Consider the following 23,053-nt stretch of genomic DNA (forward strand, 5'->3'; position numbering starts at 1 on the left):
GACCTTTAGGCGTATTTCCTTTCTAGTCGAAGTTTAGGGGGTGGAATTGCTGAGACGTTGTCTCACCTCGTTGTGGGCTAACATTTTCAGGTCCTTAGATAGATGTTCCTCCTAAGCGTTTTGGCCAACCGAAGAAGGTCACCGAACAAATCTCTTAGATTCCCCTCCCTAGGAGACAAGGAGCCTGGGTCTATGAACTCGTGAGATCCATTGTCTGGATTGATGCGAGTCTATCCAGGAAGGTACCCCATCAATTCAGATCATGGTATTGTTACGAGCGAGATGAACCCAGAGAAGGCCCCTTTCCAGAGTATGAGATTCCTAGGTCGGTGCTGGAGATCACTTTTTGCAAGGGTACGACCGACCCTCTTGGTAGTTCAGTGGTAGACCCAAGTTCCCTGGAGCCAAAGACCCTGGAGTATTCAGTTGAGAGTTCGAATGCTTCGAGGACCGGTAGCTCCTCTACCTTTGTAGACTTTGTGAATAGACTACTACTGTATATGACTTAGTTTGATGTGTATATAAAGTGTGTTGTGGTTTTTCCAAAATTGTGGCCCTGTTTTTTTATCCCATCCTTCTATTGTCTGGAAATTTATTTATTCGCTTCCACATGCGCATTAAAATGAATGAGTCGATGATGCATCCTGGGACATCGCATTTTTAGTCGACCATCGAGGGATGGGCACGTGCTCGAGGATCGGGGCGGGACAATAAGTTTTGGTACTATGATCTTTTGTACATTTGGTATTTTCTCAATATAATTATTACCTTTTATCAAAAAAAAAAAAAAACACCCTTCATGCGTAAATATCCTCATGCTTTATTTGAGAGCCACATGGTACTGTTGCGCTGAATTATTGACGTGCTTTTGTGGCCACATACCTTACATCACGCCAGTTGGACTCATAATGGCAACTAGAAAATAATACTTCCAAAATTAATTGTCAAATATGGCCCAACACTAGACCCTTTAACATAACACTGCACCGTAACTCTCGTTATATGACAGTGATTAATGAAAATGCTAACTAGTTAATTACTTCCACCGGTTGAAAGACAACAACATATATTAACTTTTGAAATTTATCTCTACAGTATCCTAATATTTCTTTCGATAGGTCATTTGAAATTGAGAATATTACTAAAAAAATCTTAAATCTATTAATGTATAGCATTTCAGTTCTAAATTTTTCAATTTAAACCAGTGATTGCTTACGTAGGCGCTGGCTATCCTACGTGACACGGTCAATGCTAACATAAATAATTTTGCATTTAAAAAAATATATAATTTTTTATAATTTTTCTTTTCTTTCGTTTTTTTGCTGGCCCAGCGATGGCAAAACAGTAATTCAAGCACAGTTTATCGCAGTTTTGCTTTTGGACTAGAATGCAAGAATTCCTCGCATTACTGTGAATCCTCGTGGTACTCAAAACGTGTCCCCAATATTTTTCCGCCAAGAAAAATCTTTGTCAAAGTGGGACAAACTCTCTCCTCGAGCAAACTCAAATCTGCACTCGCTTACCATTCGGACTAGTTTATGACAACATTCGGAGAAAAAAAGAAGAAACCGTTTCTACATTCGGTCACGACTAGATCCGATGCTCTCGGGTCGCCGCTAAATGATCCTGCCCTGATAATGTAAAGAACCATAAGATTTCCACTTATGAATCACAACACTGACTCCATTACAATGTATAGGAACTCTAGATCCAAATTAAAGATAAAGACTCAACCACGGCAGCTAGAATGGAACTCCCCTAGTATGCCATCAACAGTAATATGCCTATAGTACGAGGGCTCACTACGGTAAATTGGTAATCAAGAGTTCTCTTAAACCCCTAAGAATCCCTTGACGAAGAAGAAACAACCCATCGTTGTTCTCATCTGCCACTATTGACTGGTGGCATGACATGGTTTTTCATGCTATCCGAGGGCCCCGTGTTCATGGTCTCAGCAGTATCCATGTACACGGTGAGGTCGGTCGTCCCTCCCAGCAAATGAATCACCTCTTCTCCATTCAAATTGACAGTACTCATCCATGGATGGTTAGATTTCGCTTTGAGTCCCTCCAATTCAATTGCCACTTCCTTCATGGTCGGCCTCTCCTCACCTTTTAATCTCAAGCATCTCTTTGCAATATTGGCAACTTCCCTCACTTGCTCGTTGTTCCCTTCATCTGCAATAACTCGATCAACAATTTGGAACAATTGATTGTTTTTTGATGACAAAAGAAAATGCATTGCTAGGCTCCTCTCTTTTTCAGGTCGATCAAAAGAAAGTGCCTTCTTCCCAGTTATCAACTCGACTAGCACAACTCCGAAGCTGTAAACATCGCTTTTTTCTGTTAATTGGTTTGTTTGCAAGTATTCAGGGTCCAAGTATCCCAATGTCCCCTGAACTAAAGTGGACAATTGAGTTTGATCAAGTGGGACTAATCTTGAAGCTCCAAAGTCAGAAACTTTGGCAATGTAATTGTCATCAAGAAGGATGTTTGTTGACTTGACGTCACGATGGATTATGGGAGTGGAAGCTGCTGAGTGCAAGTATGAAAGGACGCCAGCAATATCTGAAGCAATTCTCAATCGGGTATCCCAAGGCATCTTGGAGGACTTGATGCAATTGTGAATGTGGTCAAACAGAGTTCCATTGTTCATGAACTCATACACTAACAAAGGCACTTCTGTCTCCAAACAACATCCCAAAAGCTTAACCACATTACGATGATTAATTTGAGAAAGCACTATGACTTCATTGATGAACTGTTCGATTTGGGTCTTGTCCACAAGTTTAGACTTCTTGATCGCAACAACCGTGTTATTTGGCAACAATCCTTTGTAAACTGTACCATATCCACCTCGGCCGACTATTCTGCTCTCGTCATAATTGTTGGTAGCCTTCTCTAGCTCTTCGGCTTTGAAGATTTTTGTGGTGTTGGTGGTTCTGTCACGTTCGTGTAGCTGTTGCTGCAAAAGCAAGCCACCATTTTGTTTGAAGTAATGTTCTTTGAGCCTTATGAGTTTCCTTTTCTTGATTCCCAGATACAGAAAGCCTGCGCTGAATAGCAGCACTATTGTCCCCGCACCAGAACCTGCATGACATAACCAGTTCCTTTATAAAAACCATTGTTAAGTCTAAAATGCACCACGAAGAGGAAGCTTAAATTTTAAAACTTTTCTTTAGACCACATTATACAGCTTCCTCGTTCAAAAGGGATCTAAGCTATTTTTAAGACAAAATCAATTTTAAAAAATCTCAAGGCAGTGAACAAGTTTTCTGTTATCAATGAAGTTCGAGTAACCGTATATACAAAAGCTTATTCTTTTTCGGGATATACAAGTATATATTTTATTATATATATAATCAATCTCTTAGAATCAAATATTTCATTTTGACACTGTATTTGCAATCTCCATCTAGGGGTCGTTGCAAGACGAGAACTATTCTACATGGCATTTGGTGATGAAATTTGGATAGGATGGATCCTTGTAAAATATTGGACAACTACACTTGACCAAGGAAACGGGGCATACCTGGATTGCACAAATAAATTAACATATAGTAATGAATTGTTCCTTTTCGATCTGAGCTGTGCTACCATAAATGCTGCTAGCGTCCGCTTGTGACCACCGGGAGATGGTAACGGCTCTCAAGAGACCACCCCAGTTGCTTCTCTCAGGGAACATCGTCGAGGGACTCTCTCTCTCTCTCTCTCTAGATTGGAGGTCGTGCGACCACCGCGGTGTCGCACTCCCAAGGCGGCAACAGGAACCACCGTGGTATATGGTCGTCTACGTCACCATTTTCTCTTCATTTTCTTTTTCTCTATCTCTAGCCAGCTCTCTTTCTATGGGTTTAGTTTCTTTCTTCAAGTACTTTCTTTTTTTATTATTTATTTGAAATCCTTCTGTTGAGTTTTGAGTTCTCTTTATTGTGACAGAGAGATCAGTTCATCATCAAAATCAGCTGATTTAAATAGTGCTGTTTGAGACAGACATCCAAGTAAAATGGAAAAACATACCAACAAGAATCTGCACCCAATGTGATGGATTAGCATTAGCAGTGCATCCTTGCCCACCCTTCCTGCCATCGCCATGATAACCCTTTGGGCATGAACAATTATAACTCCCATCGAAGTTATAGCAAATTCCGTTGCACTGGTTCTTATTTGGATCGGCACATTCATCAATATCTACAAAAACACACATATCCAAAATGATGAACTTAAGAAGAAATGAAAGGGATAATAATCAGTAACGTTTAGTCTTCCCAGATATATAATAGTAAGAACAAAGTAAAGAATATCAATATGAAAATACCTTGACAGCCATTCGTGAGATACGGATTGCCATGGAAACCTTCTAAACAAGTGCACTTGTACCCCACCCCATTTTTAGCATCGGTACAATGGGTATTCTCGGTGCACATGTAGTTCTTTGCACTGCTCTTGGCGACCTCGCAATTTTTGTCCCCTATTGCCCAGTCGAGAACCAAGGGAGCCTTCTCAAGTTCAAGTCCCGAAAGATCATCAGAGCTGAAATTGTAGAAACCATTCTCCACGGCAAAAGCATAGCTGCAAGGGTTGAAATCCAAGACTTCTTCATGGCTTCTATAGCTATCAATGGAGATATTGTAGTCGAACGAGTTCCTAGGTATGCTCGTCTCGCAGCAACCAATACCTGAGCACGAGCCATTAGTCACTTCAGAAATGTCATTGCATATCGACATACATCCAAAGGCGAAATTGCCCTGGCGGTCTTTGAAGGTCGCATATGTATCGCAACCGACAGCTATGAACTTGTTCTTGGTGTTGGATATGGGGAATTCTTTGAGGGTGAGTGTGGGAAAGATGCTTGAAGTGGCGACATACCCTGCAGAGTTATAGCAGTCTCGGCCGATCAACGTAGCTACCCGCATCTCGTGATCCTCGAGAGAGATGGAGAGTATTTCCAAGGCACTTCCTTTATTATCTGATGGATTTATGAGATGGGCTTAAGGCCCGTCCGCCCATGCTGGGCCCAGAAAGCCCGGCCCACGGGAATAGGGCCCGTGGAAAGAAGGGGGTATAAAAAGGAGAGAGAGAGAGAAAGGTACCGTTTAATCAAAGAAACGACGTACGCTTCTCTCCCTCCCGCTCTCTGTTGTTTTTCCTCCAAAGGCAAACAGTGACTACCGAAGGTGTTTTTGCTTCACCGGATCAACAGGACTAAGATTTCTCTTCTTCCATTGGCGTCGGTGTTTAATCTGTGGCTAAAAGGTACGCTCGAATCCGTGGTGTGCTTTAGGATCGGTGATGCGTGTTGTTTTCCCGGGCTTCATCTTCCGCATTGATTTAGGGGTTCGATTCGGTGTCGAATCCGGTATTTCGGGGATCAGTCATTCCCTACATTGGTATCAGAGCCCTAGTTCACGTTTTCCCGATCAATTTGATGTTTTTTGTTTGAGTTTTCGCGAAGAAACTCCCGGCCGTACGGATCGGGACAAAAATCCCGACACCCGAGCGTTCTTCGGCCTTTTTACTGAGTTTTCGTATGTCGAAACTGTTTTGTGATTGCGTAGGAAGAAGCGCGACGTCGAGACAAGTCCGGCGATGTGTCGACCGCCGCAGGGAGCCGCCGCACGCGCCCACACGTGCGGCCGGAAGGCGCTGCGCGTGGGCGCGACGCGCCCGAAGCGCTGGCATTGGCCAGTGCGTGCGGTGCACGCGCCGGTCGGCGAACCGGCGCATGCACACCGCCGGCGGGCGAACTGGCACGCGCCGGTCTGCGGACCGACGCGTGCTGACGTCACGTGATGACGTCATCCAACGGTCGGTAACCGTTCGGATGACGTCACCGATGACGTCATCACTGACGTCTTTTCGCCAGATGGTCATCGGCCGGCGACCCGACCCACCGGAGACCAAGGCACGTGGCAGGCACGTGCGGATGACGTCTGCGTGACGTCATCCCCCACACGCGCAAGGCACGTGCGTCAGTCCGCGCAAGCGGTCCGACCAGCCCGACCGGTCCGTCCGGTCCGACCGGTCCGACGACCGACGACCGTTGACCCTCTGACCGTTGACCGTTGACCGTTGACCGTTGACCGAAAAAAAAAAAATGTGTTTCTTTTTTCAATTAAGTCTATATGGATTATAATGTGATCCCTTATTTGTTCTGCATTTGTTGCAGGAACAATGCCTCCCCCGAGGTTGCGCACACCTATTCGCGCGATTCTGGATGAACAAAAGGATAGCTGTCTAAGTTGATAGCCGAGCGGCCCGATCATCGATGGGAGAGAGGTGACTTAATTGATCATGTCCTTGAAGTCAACGGGAAAATTCAACAGGTCATATGGAATGGTCGTCCTATGTCACTGATCGAGAGATGGTGCGATTTTTTCATAAACACTCTTCCACCCGAATGGCAAGATGTGTTGAATCGCATATGGGATGTCAACGGAGCTGCTTCCTATAAGAAAATTGTGATGGATTTTGTAAATGAATATTATTGTATTGTTTCAAGGGAAAAGATCAAGAAATTGAACAAAAGGGGATCTTTCCCAGTACATGTGCTGACTTGGTGTTAGTTGTATTGGCTGATATATGTTGAGTGTGATTTGTTTACATATTATGTAATGATTACTACCTAATTGTGTTAATTGAAAGCATTATTGTTTTTATTGGATGTTCTATTATATATTGCTGTTATTGCTGGTTCTTTGTGGGTAATTAGTGTGGATAGTTTTAGAAGTTTTTGTAGCTTCATAGAATTGATTTTGCATAAGACAATTATATTGATGATAGTTTAAAGTTAGGATTTTGGAAGATGATTGGAAACATAGTGACCTTTTGATTCTGAAACCTTACTTGAAATTATTCATTAATATGATGGATTTATGTAAATAGGGATGCATAAATGATAGACATTAATAATTCGTGCATATTTGTCTGATTTGTTTAGATCAATGGCTTCAGCCACAAAGAGCATAGTTGCCGAGCTGAACAAAGGTGAAAAGCTCAATGGAGACAACTATGAAATTTGGCAAATGAAAATCCAGTATGTCTTTGGAAGAGCAATAAGCACTTGAGGCTCTTGTCATGACCATGGTAGAACTGAAGAAGGAACCACCGCACAGCACAAAAGAGACAAAGAAGCTTTTTCTGCGTGGAAAAGAATGAACTCTCTAGCTCGCATCACGTTCTTTGAGCAGCATGGAAAATGACGTCATGCAAGAGTTTCGGCGTTTTGACAATGCCAAGGAAATGTGGGAGGCATTGGCAGCTAGATTTGGTCATACTTCGGTGACTAGGCGAGGCGGCTCACTATCGGGTTTGACTCTTATAAGAAACCTCATGGTCAAACCATGAAGCAACATCTTAGAAAGATGTCAAACATGATAAGCGAGTTTGAGAGATGCTGGCCATGTCCTCACAGATGAGCAGCAGGTGCAAGCAGTGATTCGTTCCTTGCCTCAGAGTTGGGAGCACATGAAGGTGCACCTGACTCATAATGAAAACATCAAAACATTTGAGGATGCAATGCGTCATCTTGAGCTGGAAGAGGACCGCCTGTTGGCGGCTAAGCCGGAAGCTGAACTTTATCATGCTAGTTCTAGCTCAAATGGAGCTTCGAGCTCCAAGCGCAAGTGCCCTAACTGGTTTGATAAGGGAAAAGGCAAGGAAGAAGCAGGTCCTTCGGGGAAGAAACCCAAGTTTAACCAACATAAAAAGGGAAGCGTCCCCGCATGAAAAAGCTTGCAAGGGTGAAATGCTACAACTGTGACAAGAAGGGTCACTATGCTTGCGACTATCGTGAGCCAAAGAATGTATACACACCTTGTACATTTCAGAATTTTACTTATGTGTCGAGTTCTATATTTTTAAATGAATCTAATCCTTTGTGGACTTTGGATTCATGAGCGACAGACTATGTAGCGAAGGATAGAGGATCCTTCGTGGAATTCGACAGTACCAAGCTGGAACTAAGTGGATCTATGTGGGAAACAACTCCGAGCTGAAGTGAAAGGAATTGGCACATGCCAACTGAATATGCGTGGTGGACGCACTTTGTTCCTTCATGATGTGCTATATGCTCCGGAGATTCGTCGAATTTAGTGTCTGTATTAGTGTTGGTTAAATTAGGTTTTAATATGAACTTACGTAATAGAGGTGTGAATTTGTTTTTGGATACAAATTACTATGGTTGTGGTTATTTTCTGGATGGTTTTATTGTATTAGATATTGATTATGTTAATACTAATGTTTGTTATTCCCTTCTCACGTCTCCTAATAAATATGATAATGATGTGAATGTGTGGCATGCTAAACTTGGTCAATATTGGTCAACAACATATGAATAGACTAGCCAAAGAGGGCTTGTTGGGCAATATTGAATAAGTCGATTTGTCCATATGTAAGCATTGCCTAGAAGGGAAAACGACAAGGAAACCATTTGGAAAAGGTAAAAGAGTTAACGTTCCTCTGCATTTAATCCATTATGACGTTTGTGGTTCAATGAATGTGAGAGAAAGGCATGGGACTGTTTACTTCATCACTTTTAATAGATGATTATACTCGATTCGGATGTGTCTATTTGATTTCTCATAAATCTGAAGCATAAGTTGTTTCAGAAGGTTTATGAACCTAACAGAAAATCAATTAGACAAGAAAATAAAAGTATTTAGATCCGATCGAGGTCGATAATATTTATCTGATGAGTTCAGAAAATTATGTGATGAAAATGAATAGAAATACAGTTGTCTATTCCATATACTCCTCAACAAAATGGTGTTGCAGAGAAAAGAAACAGAACCCTACTGGAAATGGTTAGATCCATGATGGCGTATGCTAACTTACATATCACTTTTTGGAGTGATGCGTTGTTAACTTGCTGCCTAAATACTTAACCGGGTGCCTTCCAAATCAGTTAGTTCCACTCCATATGAGTTATGGATAGGTAGAAACCGGACTTAAGTTTACTTAAGCCATGGGGTTATGCTACCTATACTCATATGTCCTCTCACAAGTTTGGGAAATTGAGTCCCGGATAAAAGTAGAGTATTTTAATGAGATACTCCGAACACTCGAAAGGGTATGTGTTCATAGGTGAGCAGGAAAGTGGGAGAATAACTGAATTTTGAATCACGGGATGTCACATTCTTAGTGGATGTATTTCCTAAGAAGGGCGAAATAAGGGAAGATTACTTCCTATTTGAAACCTTAGATCAAGATAATGATATTAATGGAGTTCATCCAAGTGGGAGCAATATGAGATGTGATGAATTGAATTCAACTCATTCTCAATTGCAACCACCTAATGTGACGACATCATCATTACCTAATCCAAGTGGGAGCATAATGGGGAATGATGTGCTAAGTGTACAATGTCCCATACGGTGAACAAGTCGCCAAAGTATTCCCCGTCGATGTTTTGACATTGAAAGGGAAACTTTTATGGTTGCTCCACAAGATGAGGATGAGCCAAGAAATATTAATGAGGCTCGAATTGCCCTAATAAGGAAAAATGGATTAATGCAATAAAAGAGGAGATGGAGTCAATGAAGTTAAACCAAGTCTGGGAACTGGTTGATCTTCCAAAAGGGACGCAGAGCTATTGGGAACAAGTGGGTTCTCAAAATAAAATAAAAGGCTGATGGCTCGATAGAAAGCATAAGGCTCGCCTTGTGGCGAAGAGGTATAATCAACAGGAATGAATTGATTATGAATAAACATTCTCTCCTGTAGTGAGATTTACCTTGATTTGCATAATTCTGGCAATAGTGTTTGGTATGGATCTTGAGTTACATCAAATGGATGTAAACATTGCTTTCCTCAATGGAGAATTAGAGGAAGAAATATATATGGAACAACCTGCTGGTTTCATAGTGAAAGGCCAAGAAGAAAGGTATGTCGACTTTGGGGGTCGATATATGGCCCGGCGATCGTCAAGACAATGGTATATACGATTTCATAATGCCATAATGGCATATGACTTTACAATGATAGATGAGGATCATTGTGTATATATCAAAAGATCCAATGATCAATTTGTGATCATATCATTATATGTTGATGATATACTAATTGCCGGAAGTAATATGGAGTTTGTCAATACAATCAAAAGTTGGTTGTCTTCCAATTTTGAATTGAGGGATATGGGATTGTAAACCCATAGACACTCCTATTGCAAAAGGTGAAGGATTGAGCCATAAACTGTGTCCAAGGACTCCACAAGAGAAGGAACAAATGAACATGTTCCTTATGCTAAGTGCTGTTGGGAGCTTGATGTACGCTATGATGTGTACAAGACCCGACATATGTTTTGCAGTTGGAATGGTGAGTAGATACCAATCCAATCCAGGTCCAGCACATTGGAAAGCTGTCAAAGAATACCGAGGTATCGAAGGGCTGCTGATTACAAGTTGAATTACCAAGGAAAGGATCTGCGACTTGAAGGCTATTCGGATGCTGATTGGGGAGGAGATTTAGATGAAAGGAAATCTACCTCGGGATTTGCTTTCTTACGAGCAATGGCGCAATATCATGGAGTAGTAAGAAGCAAACCTGCATAGCCTTATCCACGATGGAAGCTGAGTTCGTGGCATTATCAGCGACGAGTACAAGAAGCGGAGTTTGGCTTAAGAGATTCTTAGATCATTTAGGTGTTATTGAGAAAGCTGCAAATCCATTGTTGGTTAACTGTGATAGCCAAGCAACTATAGCGTACACCAAAGATCCAAAGTATCATGGCAAGACCAAACATATAGATACCAAGTATAACTTTGTAAAAGATATGGTTGCACGAAAGGATGTGAACTTACAGTACATATCTATGCATAGAATGGTAGCAGATCCTATGACAAAGCCAATACCTAGAGATGTGTTTTGTGGTCATGTAAAATCTCTAGGATTGCGTAGAGTCGATGTACCTGAATTGTAATTTCCCGAGTTGTTCACATTTATGAAATTTTGTTTTTCATTGATTAATGCCTATGAATCTTTGTATGATCTTTATGCATCTTAATACTTAGTGTATTATTTTAAGTTAGGAAAGTATGTCGGACAGATATGAGATTAGCCCACTCACACGGGTAATCGCCTCTATTTCTTGTGTGATAAATAGAGATGAGACTGTTTTTAAGCTTATTATCTAGGTGATAATCGAGAGCTCAAGCTTAAAACACGTATGTTGCCTTAACTGGTGTTAAGATGAGGACATAATACTTACTATGTCCGAGAGTAAAATACCCTACATATTTTACTTTATCCGTCTATGATGCCGATGTGAGTTCGATGAATTTAGTGAATGAGTAGATATGTGAACTCAAGTTAGACATTGGGTATGTCTGAACTATCATCTGTACGGTATTGAAAGGTGTAGACATACGCTCCATGGGAAAGGAGTTGATACCGTAATACGTATTTCATACTACGTATGCATGAGACGACCAATAAGAGTGGCAAAGTTTGATCTCAACTTTTTATGTCGTGTGAGACTCTTGAGGAAAAGAGTTCCTCAATTTTTAGTCCCCTCATGACTCTTACATATTCTCAAGATTTCTATTTAGTGTTTGCTATCTTAGGATGTTGCCAATGGTCATGAGTTTGATTCGATCTAATGGGGCATTTCTAGAAAAGCAAGCTGAACTGAAATTGAGAGTTTGAAGGGAAAAGGAAGATTGATTTTGGAGAATCACATTATAGTTTTGTATTCACCGGTTAACCAATTATGACTGTCTTTGGAATAATCATAATTGTGAATACAATATATAGATATATATATATATATATATATATATATCATTGTTTAAAAGAGATCAAGAGAGATATAAATGTGATTGATCGATCTAGGGAACTGCATACTAAATCTACTCAGGATGTGATGCCCATTATGAGCTGCTATATATTCCTAACGGATGTATAGCAACGCTCTCAAAGTATGCTGGTCGCACGGATTATTCACCGGTATGAATGTTGAAGAGAGGAAAAGAGAATTCTATTCGGCCCATCATGTTAAGTGAGAGTCTATGATGGATTTTTCTCGATGGGGCTGAGTAGGGCCTGTCCGCCCATGTTGGTTTTAGACCACCATGTGCGAGTGGGAGATGATGGATTTATGAGATGGGCTTAAGGCCCGTCCGCCCATGCTGGGCCCAAAAGGCTCGGCCCACGGGAATAAGGCCCGTGGATGGGGGAAGGTATAAAAGGGAGGAGAGAGAGGGAGAAGACAACTGTTGAAAAACAAACGTACGTACGTCCCTTTTTCCCACGCTCTCTCTCTCTCTCTCAAACAAAAGAAGAAACAGTAAGACAAGGCATTGTTCTTCTTCCCTTCAAGGCGCCATCGGATCGAACAGGACCAAAATTTCTTCCTCGATCTTCAGCATTGGTGTTTAATCTGTGGCTAATAAGGTACGCTCGAATCCGTGGTGTGCTTTACGATCGGTGATACGTGTAATTCTCGGGCTTCGTCTTCCGCATTTGATTTAGGGGTTCGATTGAGTGTCGAATCCGTTTTCGGGGATCAGTCATTCCCAACATTATCCATATAAGGCGTTGGATGGTTAGCCGAGTCATCACAATCAACTCTAAAAGAGGAAGGTTCAATGCCACAGTGGGATTCACTGTCACTCAATCTGAAGGGATATGGAATAGAGAGGTTTCCACAAGTGCTTCGGCATCCGGGCTTTGTTATTGAATCATCAGCTTCTGCTATGTGGATGTGGTATGCACCCAATACGATTGTCCCAAGCACGACAACTCTCGAGAGAAGCTCATGGATGAACATGGTTCTTCAAACTCTTACAAATGTCTTTCGATAAATTAACTTGATAGGATCGAGGGCATACACATAAATAGAAGTAAGATGGCCTTTTTATATAAAACAACATATGTGGTCCGAGATCTGATCATTGCTAAGTCAAAAGGACTTCGGGAGTCCGAAATTGATTTTTAAAAATTTCTTGAGGGTCACCTGTAAAGTTTCCGGTAAATGCCAAGTCAATGGAGTCAGTTTCCTCAACAACTTCTCATGCACAACAATAAGTCAAATCGGGATTTGTTATTGCACGCCAACTTTGACAGCATCGTTGATAGAATGTATCAATGATGCTGGCTGCTGTCATTATATTGCCAAGACTTGAGAAGTCAAGCAAAGCTTATGCAGAGCAGGAGAGATCACACCCTAAAACAGGAGAATGAGAAAGAAGAAAAATCAACAATAGCAGACTGGTTTGAGCTGACGATTGTGTTCATGAAAATGTGTTTCAAGGTGCTTGGATTTAAACTAAAAAAATTGTATGTTGCTGTTATTACACTATATAAATGCACTCTAGAGAAGAATAACGGGTAGTTTCAAAATAATTAATCAACTAGCTTCAAAGAGGTAAAATATTAACTTTTTCAATTGTTATGTTGCAAAATTAAGATTTCAAAATAAGAGTTCATTATATACTTTTAAATTAAGAAAAGATATGTCGCATGTGGAATTTTTTTTTCTTTTTTGGGCTAGGATTTGTAATTAATATGGATTGCGGTTGATATGTATTTGCGGAGAATTATAATCGCAAAGAATTTTTTTTTTTCTTTTAATCTAGTACCCGTGTTGTAAATATTTTGTTACATCTTCATAATTTTGAGGAACGTCCTATCACGCCTGGATCATAATTAAATCTGACCAATGTATATTTTCCCGTTTGTAGGGCTGTATACTCTCATAATGATGCATGACAAGTAAGAACATGTTCTATGCATATAATTAAGTACGAAGAAGCTGATCTAGGTTGGACTTCACTTCACCAAGATTCAATTTCGCCGAAAATGCTGAGAACACCAAAAAGCCTATCGTTCATTTTAGGCAGTGGGTCATAATTTAGTAATATTTTCATTTTTCGCATGGAAACGATGGGGGTTTGGGTAAACGACGTGCATGTGTCTCGCATCGAACCAGCTTTAGATGTCCCGTAAGTCCAATTCTCTAACTTTCCTTCAATGATGATCGGGGTTCCCTGCGATTCAACTGGAGTCTCATTCGTGGGCTCAAAAAATTCGTGCCATAATCATAACAATACAAATATAAAGAAGTTTAGTATTTGATCACATGATCTTATAATTCGTAATAATAACGTAATAATAACCTAATGTACGAGTATATGTTAACTTCTTTGGCAGAACTCACAGTGAGTTCTATAATTGAAAAGAAAAGCCTCACACCAAGATTTTCTTTGTTTCACGAAAAATGAACAATTTGGAAAATTTTCTCTTAAAAATGATATTTTATCTCTTATATAAACAAGAGAACAAAAAATATTTTCATTGGGCACAATGAGACAATTAAATGACCATAACTCATAGCCACTTACATGAGAGAATTAGTGATAAATTCTTGTGTGACGAAGTCTTGCGCTGAAGAGGTATAGCAATTTCGACCTGTTCACACGGCTACTCACATCTCACGATCCTCGACAGAGATGTTAAGTATTTGTATGTTAGTCCTTTTATTGACCATATAAGGTGTGGGAGGGTCACTAGAGTCATATCGACAATAAACGACGGGGCTGTCAATGCGGCAGTCAGAATTGCTGTAGCTCAATCCAAAAGAATGTGGAATCGAGAGATTTCCACGGGAACTTTGGCATACGGGCTTCGTCTTTGAATCACTAACTTCTGCTATGTGATTATGGTATGACCATGGTTCTTCCTTCAACTGTCTGCATATGGTATTTTTCTTTTCTTTTGATGGATTAATCTGATGGGTTGGGGCGTATACAAGGAGAAGTCATGTGTGGGTTTTGTCTTCATAGTTTTTCTTTTGGGTCAAGTAGCTGTAGTTGTCGGCTCAGTTCAAGCTGCGGAGTTAACATCAGCTGGTCCTAGACACTTGCATGAGACATTTCAATGATAATTCCGAGTTGTGACGAAGTCTTGTGCAGTGCATTGCACGTTTACATTTTCCAAATGCATGATTTTTCCGACATATTCTTCTTGGAATCTTTTGTCGCTACTCATTGGGAGGAGCAAGCCTGTGTGAGCCAGATACTGGAGTGCTCTTGTCCAAGAAAAGCTGTTCTTACTTTCCAAATATTCTCTGAAAGGATTCTTAGGATTCCAGAGTTTAATGAAATCTCTCTCTCTCTCTCTCTCTCTCTCTCTCTCTCTCTCTCTCCATGGGAAAAAGTCTGGTCTTCCCCTTTCCCAATCGATCTTTTATAGTTGGAATATTGGGGCAAAACTTAAAAGTTAATGGAAAAGGAGAAGACCTGCACCCCTCATCTTTTACGAAGGAAGAGAACCCTTGATAAACTTTATAATACGACAATTCCAAAACAAAATATTGCTCTGTATCTCTCCATCGTTAAACACAATTCCTTCATTTTTTTTTAACGAATTTCATCGGTTGAACAACAAGAATTAATGAGAACCTTAGAAATTTCTATCTACAATATCCTTGAATTTCTTTATAGACCCTTTGAAAATCCCAAACTTCCTATGGGCAATGGTGTGTGTACCAACTCATTAATTTATCAATTAGGGCTTCCGTCCTCACCATCACAAGCATCTACAAGTTTTTCCACTAGGGCCCTTGGGTTTTGATTTCTTAAAATAGAACAAAACTTCACTTATTTCCTTTCTAAATAATCTTAAAGTAATTGTCCAATTTTGAAAATATTATGAAAAATTACATACATCTTGTATTAAATTGATATGATCCAAAAAGATTTTTAAGAATTTTGCATGATAAAAATTTGACAAAGATTTTTAAAAAATGAAAAGAAAATAGTTAAAATCATGGGAAAATGTCATCAAAAACTTTAAATTATATCCACTATGACATATTTACTATAAAAAAAAAAATTGTGTTACTAAAAATGTGAAACTTGTATATGTGTAACACGTTTTCCATCAAGGATTTGTCAACGAAAGGCAAACATTGTTGACAGAGCACCAAATGGCTTAAGTAAAATGAAAATGAGGTCGTTTTGATTGAAAAATGATCCGAAGAAATCTTGATGGTGAGATAATGCATCCCCCTGTCGACGGGTGGGAAACAACCGATTCTATTTGGGCTTAATTGAAGATGTCTTCTAGGGATCGACCTAAATGGTGATATCTGCGCCTCTATATCGTTTGCCTCTAATATTATACACTATTTCTCTAAATAAATTTCTTCATTGCAAGTCGTGCGTCAATAAAGTTTTGATTTTATTTTGCCTTGTTTTGTCTTTGTTCAATGGTTATTTGCAATAACCTAACTAGGCAAGTCAGAACTGAACGACGTGATGAATCGTGTCATGGTCATTTTTCACTAATATTATACATTTCTCAACTAATCAATTTCTTAATTGCCAGTTGTTTGTTGAACAATAACATGGTAAACTAATCAATTTCTCAATTGCTAGTTGTTTGTTGAACAATAACATGGTAATTGCATGAGAGAGAGAGAGAGAGAGAGAGAGAGAGAGAGAGAGAGAGAGAGATATTGGACAATGCAAATTGTTTGTCAATAAAGTTTTCGTTTTATTTTGCCTTGTTTTGTCTTTGTCCAATGGCCATTTGCAATTATTTAACTAGGCAAGTCGGACAGAACCACGTTATGAATTACGTTGTGGTCATTTCCCACTAATATTATACATTTGTCAACTAATCAATTCCTTAAAAAAAAAAAACTAATCAATTCCTTAATTGCCAATCGTTTGTTGATGGAACGATCACATGGATATGTGGAGCAGCACATGGCTTGTAAAATCGTGAACAGCTGCTAGTCCAATAAGTTGGGCTCAGTTTTTGATCTAGGAACAGCTTCAACTACCTAATCTGAGCTTGTCCTCTAGCTACTTGGAGCCATCCGCCGCTCTTCACGGAATTTCTGTTTATTTATTTTTTTGGCACGTGGGTAGATGGATTTGATAGATTTTGATCAAGATTTTAATTTGTCTTTTGATTTTCTCTTTTAATATTCTATCAAATGTCAACTTTACAAATCCTACCTGGATAAATATCATTAAATTTGTCCCTGATTTTGTACATGTGATCAGAAAATTGATTTCTCACTAAAGAATTAGGAGATATTTCTACGGCCATGCTCATCCATTTATTTCATGATAGACAAGATTAAAGAAGATAGGTACTAGTTATCAAGATAACTTGAGATTATAGATGATTTGTTATGATTCATGATATTACCTAGAGTTCAACGATGCTTGCTATAATCTCTTGTTCACAAGAAAGATAAGTGATTATTGTTTTTAGTTAAGTAAGTTTTTAATTATAATTGGATATGTATTGATCTATATTAGAATATCGAGGATGATGCGTCGATTTACAAAAGGATGACAGAATATATTGTATAGAATAATCAAGCCGAAAGTCTGGCTATAATTTCCATTTTTTTTTTTTATCATTAGTTATCACATTTGATTGTGAGATAGCTGTAGTCTTGACCAGTTGGCCCCTTTCTAGTTAGATAACATAGTAATAAACACAAGCATTAAGTTAGGATAACATGGACATCATTCACATAATCCACCAATTAAAGGCATGACCTGAGAAAGTGACTCGAGAGGATTTGACATTGCTACGTGTGTTTTTATTTTTGTCGGTCTTTACATTTGACTATAGTGATTTGCAGTACTGTACTTTCTCCATCGATCAAAAAGTGCTCATGGATATGGACATTTGGCAACAATGGTTGGCAGGGCTTGGTGATGTTGATCCCCGAAAAATGATTCAAGAGGATTTGACATTGTCGTGATTTAGTGTGCTTTTATTTTTGTCGGTCATTACATTTTTGCTGCAGTGATTTGCATTATTGTGCTTTTTATGTTGACCAAAAATTTCTGAAGCCTGAGACTCTCATTGTATATGTTAATGATGTTTGGAGACTATAGGCACATTTGTCTCGGATTGTTATTAGTCCTTATCATGTCCCCTTTATGGTATCAATGCCAACTTTATCAATATCCTCCTAAGATTATAATTTTACATCTGATCGTACATCAGTGCTACAGGAAAGGAAACAACCGCCTCTTGGCCGAAGTGAAAAAGAGGAACGATCGAAGGAAAAATAGATTATGAATCGGAAACCTACAGCATAGAGCATCGATTTGATGGTTTCAAAAGATACAGAGGAGATGCACTTCATATTTGAATCCACAAGGTTAGGGTTAGGGTGGCCGGTCAGAGGCGAGAGAATGGTGAGCGATTGGTCGTTGGGGTTGTAATTACTAATTAGGGTCAAATCGATGGCCTCTCCGCCCTTCCTATAGATAAGCATCAAAGATATTTTATTAGTTCTCTTTTGTAATTGGACAACGTGGCCCGCAAATCAAAGTGGAGGAAATTCAGAAATGATGTGGACGGAACTCTTCGCTGTGGTTCCGTCCAACTTGTCTGGATCAATAATTGCACATGACCAAGACTTTCCCCTCTTGTATGAAATATTAACGGCCCAAACACAAACAAATAATTTAAAAACAACTTTACCATAATAATAATAATAATAATAATAATAATAATAATAATAATAATAATAAAACAAAAAAATTAAAATATTTATTCTGATTCATCCTTAAATTAGATCCATATCCGATAAAAGACTAACATGTCACTTTTCTATTACAATCCTCAATTATAAAAAAAAAAAAAAAAATTATACCTAATAATTATTGATGAGTCCAAATTCAAAATATCAATAAAATATAAAATTGCCCTTATGTGGCTCCCGAACCATACCCCTCATGCTTTCTTGTCAATGGGAAGTATAAATTATGCTCCAACATGAAAGAGACTAATATTTTTTTCTTGTAAGCCATAATTCACATATAATAAAATAAAATCATTCATTAATTACTTTATGGTCCAGGATTTCTACATATGTTGTAATAAATAACAAACCTATTTTTTGGGACCCTATGGAGTCATGGGAAGCTTCTGTTAGTTAATCTGGCCTGTTTCACAAGTTTTAAATCATTTGTGCGCTTAATTTGATTACTTTCCTTAAATCCCAATGAATAAATAAATAAAGCTTGAAAGTCCGCAATACAAATCAATCTTCCGCCCACTGTGTGATCACTTCCCTTAAATCCCCAAAAAAAAAAAAAAACCATTCTTTATGGCTTTGGTTGCAATGTGCATCAGTGGGTGTGGTTCGTACAAACTACCAAGTCGCTGAACAATTTTTTCATTCTTCCCGTCTTGCCAGCTTTTAATGAGTAAAAATGAGGATTTTTCAATTCAAAATGGATTTGAGCGATTTAAGCTGTGTAGGTCACACAAATCGCCAGCTAAAATGGTCCCGTCTATAATGAACTGAGTTCAGACTAGACTGTGCTGAATTGTGCGAGTAAAGTATGACGGCCATGACTATAGGCAAATGCTTTTAAGCCTAGATGTTCAATGGTCTCCTGACCGCTTGCCATAGAACTTTAAAAAATTTCTTACGGTACAACATTAGTAGCACCCGTTAAAAAATTACTGACTTGTCGGAAAATTACCATTACATAGTATTACCCTGTGCTCTTTAACATGAGATTCTACAAGAATACCCCACCCTGGAGACAAAAACACAGTCATGAATGATTGCCCAACTTGCCGAGATAAACAATTTGCATATCGTACAACGACAAACCAAACAAGGCGACAAAAATCGAGAAATTTGATTGAAAGACATACGGTCCCAAATTGGTCTTTTGCTCAATGCATGTTCTCACGAAATTGTTCCTAAATTTATTGCATTGCTATTATTTCAATTATAAAATCTTTAATTGAACTAGTTTAATTTTATATATTTTCACATCAATACCATTTGAGACTATATAATTAATTTAAGTCGGAAATTACTGATATTGACGCCGGTCGTCCCATATAGTATGACCCTTCAAAAAGGATGAAACAAGTTTAGAGGAAAAAATCCAAAACCCCATTACATGCTTACACTACACCTTGAATAAAGTTAACAAATTTTTTATAAATTGAGAGCGAGCTCATGCATAAGTACATGAATCAAAGTTGAAGGCCCTTATATAGATGTTCGCATGCCCTCCTTTCAAGAAAAGAACAGGTGAATTAAAAATTGACTAAATTGACCACTCCAGTCTCTGGTCGAAGGTAATGTTTTGAGAACCAATTAAGTCGGTATGTGACTTCACCAGATCCAACCATTTGTGCCGATATGGTTTGAATAAAAAGAATGTATTAACAAAAAGAAGCAATAGGATGATGATTTTTAAAAAGTCACGTTTGAAGAATTCGTAAGCCTTGAAGGATGTGAGGTGCTGTGTAATGGGTAAAATTGAAATGTGTGTCCTTTTCTATTTGTGGAGGAGCAATGGAAAGATGAAATTATCATAATAGAATCGTCTTTGAGAAGAAAATCCAATTGTGTTCAAGTTTCGAAAAGCAGTCCAATAGGATAGAACTCATCACGCGGTCCTGTCCACCTTGTCCCAGATGAAATAAATTGCAAGTGACCCTCGGGCAAAGACAAAACAGAACGAAGGTGGCAGGCAGGTAATGGTTTGTTGCGCTTGAGAATGAGTTACCGTGGAGCGGATCAAAGCTGTGTCCGAATTCCGAAGGTCAGTACGTGTTGGGGAAAAAGAAAAGAATATTAGTGGAGAATATCTATAATTAGATTGTCGTTCACGAGTTGATCTCCTCAATTGAGGTTCTGATGGGACCTGTTCAACAATCGGTTCAAATTTAGTTGAAATAGTCTTACCTTCAATCCTAGATTCAGTTTACTTGTTGATAGGAGGAGCGACTGGGCCAAGATCAAATGAGTATTTGTCTGTTGATGGAGATTTCTCATGCTTCTTGAAGTCTTCGATTGTCTAATCTTCAAGAAATACCACGTCTCTGCTTCTTACTATTTTCCGGTTAACAGGATCCCAGAGTCTGTAGCCGAATTCTTGATGTGCGTACCCAAAACAAATACATTACTTTGATTTCCCATCAAGCTTTGATCTCTCATCCCTTGGAATGTGAACAAATGCTCTAATAGCCAAACACCTTCAAGTGGCCATAAGAAGCATCTTTACAAATCCAAACACTTTGTGATACATCACCGTTAAGTGGAGCTGAAGGTGATAGGTTGATTAAATCAACTGCCGTCCTCGTTGCCTCACCCCAAAAGTGGTTTGGCAGCTTTGCGTTGGAGAGCAAACATTTGATTTTTTCACATATGGTTCTATTTATCCACTCTGTGACACCGTTGTGTTGAGGTGTTTTTGGTATGGATCTTTCTAGTTTGATCCCAAGGTTTTTGCAATAATCTTCAAAAGGTCCTCGATATTCGCCACTTTGTTGTCAGAGCATACACACTTCAATCGCTTGCCTGTTTCTCTTTCAACCTTCATATGAAATTGCTTGAAGATTTCCCGCACTCGATCTTTAGTTTTCAAGGCAAATGCCCACACCTTTCTAGGGTGGTCATCAATAAATGTTACAAAATAAAGCGCACCTCCAAGTGTCCTAATTTGCATTGTGCATACATCAGTATGTATCAAAATTTCAGCTTTCTAGATGGTGGGGAATTGCGAAATTCTACTCTAGGTTGTTTTCCCATAATGCAGTCGACACAAGTATTCAACGATATACCTTTCATTCCGGGTAGGAGTTGCTTTCTAGTGAAAATCTTAAGTCCTTTCTCACTCATGTGTTCGAGTCTCTTATGCCATAACTCGGTGGTGACTCCTTTTCCAGTTACAATCACCTCTCCTCTACACGGCTTGAATTGTGTGATATAGAGAGAGTTAGTCTTTTCTCCTTTGGCTACCACCAAATTACCTTTAGTGAGCTTCTATTTTCCATCATTAAAGAAATTGATGTAGCCTTCGTCATCAAGCTTGCCGACAGATATAAGATTGAAGCGTATGTCCGAAACATGTGTCACATCTTTGAGTAGTAACCTACATCCAACATTAGTCTCCAAATAAATATTACCCATACCAATAATTTTGGACGTACCTTCGTTTCCCATCTTTACGAGTCCAAAATCGCTAGTGGTGTAAGATGTGAAAAGATCTTGACGAGCTGTGACATGGTAGGATGCACCAGTATCAACTACCTATGTTGAATCTTGGGATGTAAGATTAATGGAATCATCGCTTTGAATAATGATCACCTCATCTGCAATATTTGCAGTGTCATTCGTCTGGTTCTCATTAGCTTTGTTGATGTTATGACTTTTTGATTTTTCCGCCTTTAGCTTTCTGCATTCTCGGATGAAGTGTCCCAATTTGCCACAATGATGGCACTTCTTGTCTCGTCTGAAGTTGGATTGGGACCTTCCTCATTGGTAATTCCGAAAGTTTCGGCTTTTGCTCTCCCTCTCCATTCTTGATTTTCTTGTCGATTAATGACAAGAGCCTCAGACTCAAGGTTGACTCCACTCTCTTTTTGCTAGGACTCTTCATTCAACATTCTATCTTTTACCACGTCCATGGTAAGCTTACCGTAAGGAGCCAAGTTGATGACTAACACAACAAGTGTGTCACAGCTATTTGGCAAAGAGCTAAGCAGCAGTAATGCCTGCAATTCATCATCTAATGTCATCTTCATAGAATTGAGTTGGTCTACCATACTTTGGAACTCGTTCATGTGTTCTGAGACACTGCTTCCGTCTTTGTATTTTAGATTCACGAGCCGCCACATGTGATTTGCTTTATTTTGCGCCGTTGTTCTTGCGTACATTTTCTCTAATTTTTGCCAAAGAACACCAGCATCATGTTCATTAGCAAAATTTTGAAAAATGCTTTTATCAATCCATTGTTGGATTTGAGCAGCACACTTCCGATTGAGCACCATCCATTCGTTTTCGGACATTGTCGTTGGTTTGCCACCAGAAGACGATGCCAATTTGGTTTCCGCTACAGGATCGGACTCCTCGAACGTTGGTACTGGTACCTCCGTCAATATCACAATTGGCCTCCAAAGATCTTTAATGTATAACGGATCCTCCATCTTTGGTTTCCAGATTGCATAATTGAATGCAGTCAATTTTATCACGTTGCCAAAATTTTCCTCCATTTAATTCTGCATAGAAAAATACTAAATAGAGCAACCTTGCTCTGATACCA

The 23,053-nt window shown here is 39.2% G+C and overlaps 1 protein-coding gene across 1 annotated transcript; it reads right to left on the bottom strand.

Annotated features, from left to right (window-relative positions):
* Positions 1-1,699: 1,699 nt before the first annotated feature.
* On the bottom strand, positions 1,700-22,937 carry LOC104435019 (wall-associated receptor kinase 2-like). Its single transcript, XM_010047853.3, has 4 exons — positions 22,430-22,937; positions 4,318-4,968; positions 4,020-4,190; positions 1,700-3,089 (listed from the first exon to the last, which is right to left on the bottom strand). Exons 1-4 carry the CDS (start codon positions 22,935-22,937, stop codon positions 1,882-1,884), a joined length of 2,538 nt encoding a protein of 845 aa, XP_010046155.2. The 3' UTR covers positions 1,700-1,881.
* Positions 22,938-23,053: the final 116 nt, after the last annotated feature.

This window comes from Eucalyptus grandis, chromosome 3 (assembly GCF_016545825.1).
Source record: "Eucalyptus grandis isolate ANBG69807.140 chromosome 3, ASM1654582v1, whole genome shotgun sequence".
NCBI classification, from domain to species: Eukaryota; Viridiplantae; Streptophyta; class Magnoliopsida; order Myrtales; family Myrtaceae; genus Eucalyptus; species Eucalyptus grandis.